General features: G+C 40.8%; 1 protein-coding gene across 11 annotated transcripts in view; it reads right to left on the bottom strand.

Annotated features, from left to right (window-relative positions):
- Nucleotides 1–2,197: 2,197 nt before the first annotated feature.
- lmo7a (LIM domain 7a) overlaps nucleotides 2,198–6,000 on the bottom strand; it is a 45,651-nt gene continuing 41,848 nt past the window's right edge. For 7 of the 11 annotated variants that reach the window (XM_034213549.1, XM_034213539.1, XM_034213538.1 and 4 more), the window contains 7 exons: nucleotides 5,765–5,820; nucleotides 5,401–5,556; nucleotides 4,912–5,095; nucleotides 4,349–4,666; nucleotides 3,481–3,589; nucleotides 2,940–3,042; nucleotides 2,198–2,857 (listed from right to left, as the gene is read on the bottom strand). In XM_034213549.1, coding sequence (XP_034069440.1) covers nucleotides 2,835–2,857; nucleotides 2,940–3,042; nucleotides 3,481–3,589; nucleotides 4,349–4,666; nucleotides 4,912–5,095; nucleotides 5,401–5,556; nucleotides 5,765–5,820 — 949 coding nt within the window. In that variant the 3' untranslated portion in view covers nucleotides 2,198–2,834. The remainder of the gene's footprint in view (nucleotides 2,858–2,939; nucleotides 3,043–3,480; nucleotides 3,590–4,348; nucleotides 4,667–4,911; nucleotides 5,096–5,400; nucleotides 5,557–5,764; nucleotides 5,821–6,000) is intronic. The other 4 variants (XM_034213545.1, XM_034213546.1, XM_034213541.1 and 1 more) reach the window with 3 other exon arrangements.

Genomic DNA, 6,000 nt, shown 5'->3' with positions numbered 1-6,000 from the left:
TTATTCATTTTCCCCTTTTAGAAGGGAAGATATGGTCATTTGTTCTGGAAATGTCATTTTCAAGCCTGAGACCTGAAAAACAGGTTTGGGTTAACAGCAAGCAGAGATGAAACAGAACACCTGCAAAGACCATCTTAAATTGAAAACCTTTTAGTTTTAAAATTGGCAATACGATACATTAAAACTAATGCTAGAACTGTGAGAATGCATATGGATAACATGCTGTGAGCAAACATCTTTACACTTAATGACCACCTTAAACTCCCTATATTGCATGTGAGCTGCACTACATTTACATTCACAGCATATTCAGCTCCACCTACATTTTTTATTATAATTTGAATAAGCATGTGAAGAATTAAATGAATCATGCACCTCATAATTTACTGTAATTGCCAAAGTAATTACAGTTTATGAATACAATTACTATTCCAGGTCTAATATCATGTTAAATGTCTCCATATATGTGACAGCACTGCCTGACCATACTTTTATGGACGTCTGGATATAAGGGATTTCTTACAAATGTGCACCTTTTCCAGGATAAAGGTTCTCCATTTAATGTAATGCTTCCATAAAGGGAAAATTCACTCACAGGTTCGTCCTATTCTTCTGGGAATTCACAGGTTTACTTAAAGTCAATTTTCTTTAATCCCTGTAGGTAATTGAAGGTTTAATAGCTCTTTAAAATGTACGCATGTTGCCTGCAAGCCATGGCAACAGGTCTGGTGAGACGGTATCTGCAATTACATGACTAATTATAGCATCAGTTGGAGCTGCAGGTGAATTAATGCCTGGTGGCTTTCTCTAAGGGGGAAAAGCCGTCCCTGTGCTGTAGTCTTTTAAATCAAAAATAAAATCATTCTTTGTCAAAAGTGAGTCAAAAATGTGGTTTAAACATTCTAGTGAACAATTCACTTAATTAAGAAAAATCTATGTCACTTATATTTAATTTTCAAATGTAACCACACAACCGTTTGGCATATTTCATAGGACAATAAGCTTATAAATTACTAAAGCTTAATTCAGAGGCTAAAGCATCTCTACTTCTCATAAAGATTAGTGTGCAAACAGTAGCTGTTACCATCCAGCTGCAGCTGAAGCATCACATCAGCGCATCTTCGTAAATAATGTTAGATCACAGCGCCCCCCTCTGGTCACAGCTTAGTGTGTGGACATGGAGAATGACGATTGGACTTTGTGTGTTGATTGTAAAAGGACAAATCATCCACAAGGGTCTGACTGGAAATCTTCTGGAACATTTCATATATTTTCTTCAATAGGGAGAGAAAAAGCTGTTCTTTGAGTTTCAAATTAGTTTTTGATGGAGGGATGAGCATGCATATCTAAACTCCTTGTTCCATCTTTTTATACAGAACATATTCATCTGAGCATCCAAGTGTAAATACACACCCAAGTAATCTGATTATCCACGTCAAAGCCTTCTATAAAAACAGTTGTGGCCCTGGTTTTGGAGGACAAAAATGGCACATTTATCCCGGAAGGTTTTATGTTTCTCAGCTTTCTGCCATTCAGGCCGCACTTGTTTTCAGGCATAAGGATTAAAATCTCTCTCTCCCACGTGGGTGCCAAGAAAAAAAGGAAAAAAAAAGATCTAGGAATCTGAGATGTCTGCCTCCTGGGGCTGTTTGTGCTTCGGCTTGAGAAACAAGAGCCAATTTATTCCGGGTCCATCTTATTTCCATATATTGCTTCAATTGAGCCTATTTCCAATTTTTGGGGAAATTAGGACAATTTCTTACCTGGCTGCTGAAATCCATTTGGGAGCTGCAGACTGAACAACCAAGAGGGTCCCTGCTTGTATGAATATTCAATATATGTTTATGCAGATATTATTTCATGGAACAGCCGAAATGATAGAATACATTCAGAAAATAGCTTATCAAAGTGTACTCAAATGTAATGCATGTGCACCGAATGAAATATGCATGACAAATTGGCTTCAGCGCACACAAAGCAGGCAGGTCCTCTGAACCTTTGCACAAAAGCTCATTGAAATTCCTTTCCTTATGACTGTGGCACTACAGAGAAACAGAGAATGAGAGGGACGGACAGAGAGAGATGAGTATAATGATTTCTGATTACAGAAGCAGGGAAAGCTTTGCACCATCTGAGTAATATCATTACAAATAATTATGCAATTTCACAGCTGAAAAAAGTAAACAAAAACACCAGGGACATATAGTCATTTTATTTACAAATGTTACGGTTTGCCTCAATGCCATTCAGTATTATATATTCTTTACACGAAAACCTGCTTGTGTGTACAAGTGAAAACTCCAGACAAGTGCTATCCAAGCAGACGGTTTTAAATAGGTTTTGCAAGAATGCTAATAGAGTAATCTTAATTACTTTTCCCTGTTACAAACAAAACAAATAAACATGTTAATACCACAAGACTGAGCGGAAATAAAAGCATGTGTAAGAGGAGATTGAAATCTTTAAAGCTCTCTCAAGATCTCTAATATCTTTATAAGCGAAGGTCATAACAAAGATCATAAACAATCTTACAATTTAACGTATTGACTCGTTTTGTGGCTTAAACATTTAATAACTCTGGCGCATGCAGAACCCTTTCATTGTGTAATACTTAATATGATATAAACATTAAAGTAGATAACTTCTTTGCAAGCTTACCCTCTCAATCACACACGAATATAATTCTCATCAGCGAGGCAACTGAGATTTTCATTAATGGAAACATGTCCATACCAAGTGTCCCAGCTATTTGCAATGGCTTCAACGTTCCCTTAAATGTTCATGGGTTGTTGTCACAAGTAGTCTCTTCATCGATCTGCTGGAGGACAGTCACGTCACATAGAGGTTGGCTGGCCAACTGAAAGGAAACAGGGATATTACACGTAAAGGAAGCGGAAAATAAAACGTCATGATGTCGATCAGATTGATGCTGGACTCACCTTTATACCGGATGTAGCAGGAGTTACAGTGGAGCTGTTTGTTTCGTATTCTGACTTCAGCCCCAGCCTCCGATCCCCCGAGTTCAGACTTACAGTCGATGCACTGAGGGAGTTCAGGAAAGGCAAAAGTTTAAGAGCTATTCAATAGATTTCAAGCTAGACCAAAGGGACCAAGTCCAAAGGCGGAGGGATGACAGAAGCCCCTTGATTTCATGTATAGAAAGAGAAAAATGTAGGAAAAAGAAGAAATGACAGTCACAGATTTGCAGGAGGGATCTCTGGAGACCAAACCCAAGAGAAGACCAGCATTCTGGGAAGAATCAACAATCAAAGGTTGGTAGTAAGAGACAAAGTGAGGGAGGGGTTGATTAGTTTGTCTTGCAGGATTTGGCACAGACACTTTGCTCGGCTGTAAAGGGATCAAGACTTTGAGTGTCACCAGGTTAGTCATACAAGGAAAGGTGTGATCATGTTAGCGCTTGAGGATCAGCCGAGGTGCTCCAGGAGGGGGGGGGGGGGGGCACACGAGCCCAGCTCTCACCTTAAAACAGGTCAAATGATAACAGAGCCCGAGGGACTCGATGATCATGGCTGCTCCCTTTCCCAGCGGGGTGTCACAGAACGTACAGATTTTCTTGCCACTCACTGACCTGGATTACAGAACGCACAGCTGTGATTTGAGAGCGTTCCACACATACATGACGCATGTATGTATGCAGACACACACGCAAAACTCATGTTTACACATGACAAGGCACACAAAAGGGTTACAATGAGAAATCATCTGTTTGCTTTTGATGAATATTGATTTTGGTTGAGGGCCAATCATGTCCCCCGCTAGAGGAAACAGCTGCTCGTTGACAACAGCTCCATTTGAAACATTGTAAAGAAATACGTAGACATGTTTTTCATTAGATAGATTGTTCAGTCACCTATTAAAATGCATCAATTATGTATCCTATTCTTGTTTACAAGAATAAAACTATGATGAAGTTATTATTTCAAATTTTGATATTTAAAGATCTGGCAACCAAACATTGGAAAGTATGAGCCGCTGATGCTATGCAACACATGAACACAAACTCAAATTATTACTGTAAGTATGAACGGAGTTTCTGTAAATAAAAACAGGATTGTAAATGATTGTCAACCTGTCAACTGTAATATGGAGGGTAAATGTAAGAAGGACATGAAACAACATTAAAAAAAAACATAATATTGTAATACATTAAAAAGTAGAACAATTGAAATCAGATGAAGTTCAGTTCCCCTTTCCCACCACTTTCTTCCCCATACACAGTTATGTTTCCACAGCACCACCTGGACTATGAATATGTTACCCAGAATACCGGTGAGAGTTTAGAGGCAGCTGTTGGGGGGGTTAGGCGAAGCAGAATTGTTAATTGTACCTGTTGCGCTGCTGAGGGGCGCCTGCCTCTGACGTGGGCTCTGGAGAAGTGGCAGGTGATGGAGAGGAAGGAGAAGGGGAAGAAGACTGCCGGGACCAAGGGGACGAGGGGGGTCCTGCCCCGCCTCGGAGGGAGCCCATGGAGTAGGAGGAAGGCAGGGTGGAGGAGACAGGACGCTGGCCCCCAATACCACCACCATAAAGGGAAGGGCCACCAGAGTACGGCGCAGAGTAGTTTGGGATGTGGGAGGTGCTTCTGGGGGTCCATGAGGAGCGCCAGGAGTTGTAGGAGGTGTCCAAGTTGTCAAGAGACTCACCTCTGCAAAGCCAACCCACACCACACCCACGTTAGCCCATAAGAGGCATTTAAAATGTCTGGCTACAAACTATGGAATTTATTTGAATGTTTATATATTTTAGTAATGGTCATATTTGCCAAATGAGTTGTAGCCAGACTTCTAAATGTTTTCATCCTCACACATTATCAGGATATTAGTAAAAGGCCAACCACCATCATAACACAACAGGGTTACTTTACTCTCATACACACTGGGGAGACTTTACCTGCGCATTGAGGGTGCGTGGGACTCCTGGGTGGTGCCGATGGCGGCTGAGTTCTGGCGGATCCAGCTTTTGTCCCTCAGCATCGGAGTCTTCTTCTTCATCTCGTTCAGGATCTGCTGGCGCTCCAGCTCCGCCTGGGACTGGGACTGCTTTCCCATCCTGTCCCCCACAACACCGCCTGTCACTGCACCCAGAGAGGAGAGATACACTTTAGAAACTGAAAAACAAATCATCACTGGTGGAGAAATTGGAGAAGGAACAAGATTGTGATGATACGATTTTTCCCCAGTCTTGATTTGACCTTTCTTTTATTAAGTGCAATGAAATTATGGAAGCAGGCTGAGAGAAATTACCCTGCAATCAATGAGTTAATTGTTTTCGCTGCCTGTAATTTTCTTGTTGGCCGAACAATTGATCTACCAAATGATTGTTAATCAAACCGTTTTGATTCGGTGAGATTTCATAATTGACTGATCATGATAATGAGACCTTTCTCCGGCTCTCTGTATCTCATGGCATTGAGGATGTTCCTCCTCTCCATCTCCAGCTCTGACGCAGCCCGCTGACTCTGGGCCTGTTGACTCGCATTCCTCGCCTGCTCTTCCAGCAGCCAGTGAGCCATGCCCCCCCGCTGCATATAAACACCTACAGCAGATTACAGCCCACATATACTGTATAATATGTACACGTATGTGCAACAACATGCATACATTGAGTCCTTTTTATAACAACCAGCATAAAGAGAAACACATTTGAAACCAACATTTGAATGTTCTTATATTCCTGGTCTCATGTTGTTGCTGCATTTACATCGAATTCATCAGTTTATAACTAATGGAGAAAGAAAACGTACCTTTTCTCTGAGGTTTTTCCTCTTCATCGAGCTGGGGAGATGATTGAGATTTCGTCCTGTCAAACAATAAAATACCAGTTGGAGCCAGATTTTAATAAATAAATAACAACAAAATCATTTTGGAAGAAGCCATATATTTTCCAAAATGTTTGTTGCCTCAAGTTCCCAAGTTTTTATGAGAAATAGCACAGTTAATAATGGTTATATAAAGAAACTGCAGACCAATCACAGGCAAT

The sequence above is a fragment of the Gymnodraco acuticeps genome, unplaced genomic scaffold, assembly GCF_902827175.1.
Source record: "Gymnodraco acuticeps unplaced genomic scaffold, fGymAcu1.1, whole genome shotgun sequence".
Classification (NCBI taxonomy): domain Eukaryota; kingdom Metazoa; phylum Chordata; class Actinopteri; order Perciformes; family Bathydraconidae; genus Gymnodraco; species Gymnodraco acuticeps.
This window is presented reverse-complemented; position numbering and strand designations above follow the sequence as displayed.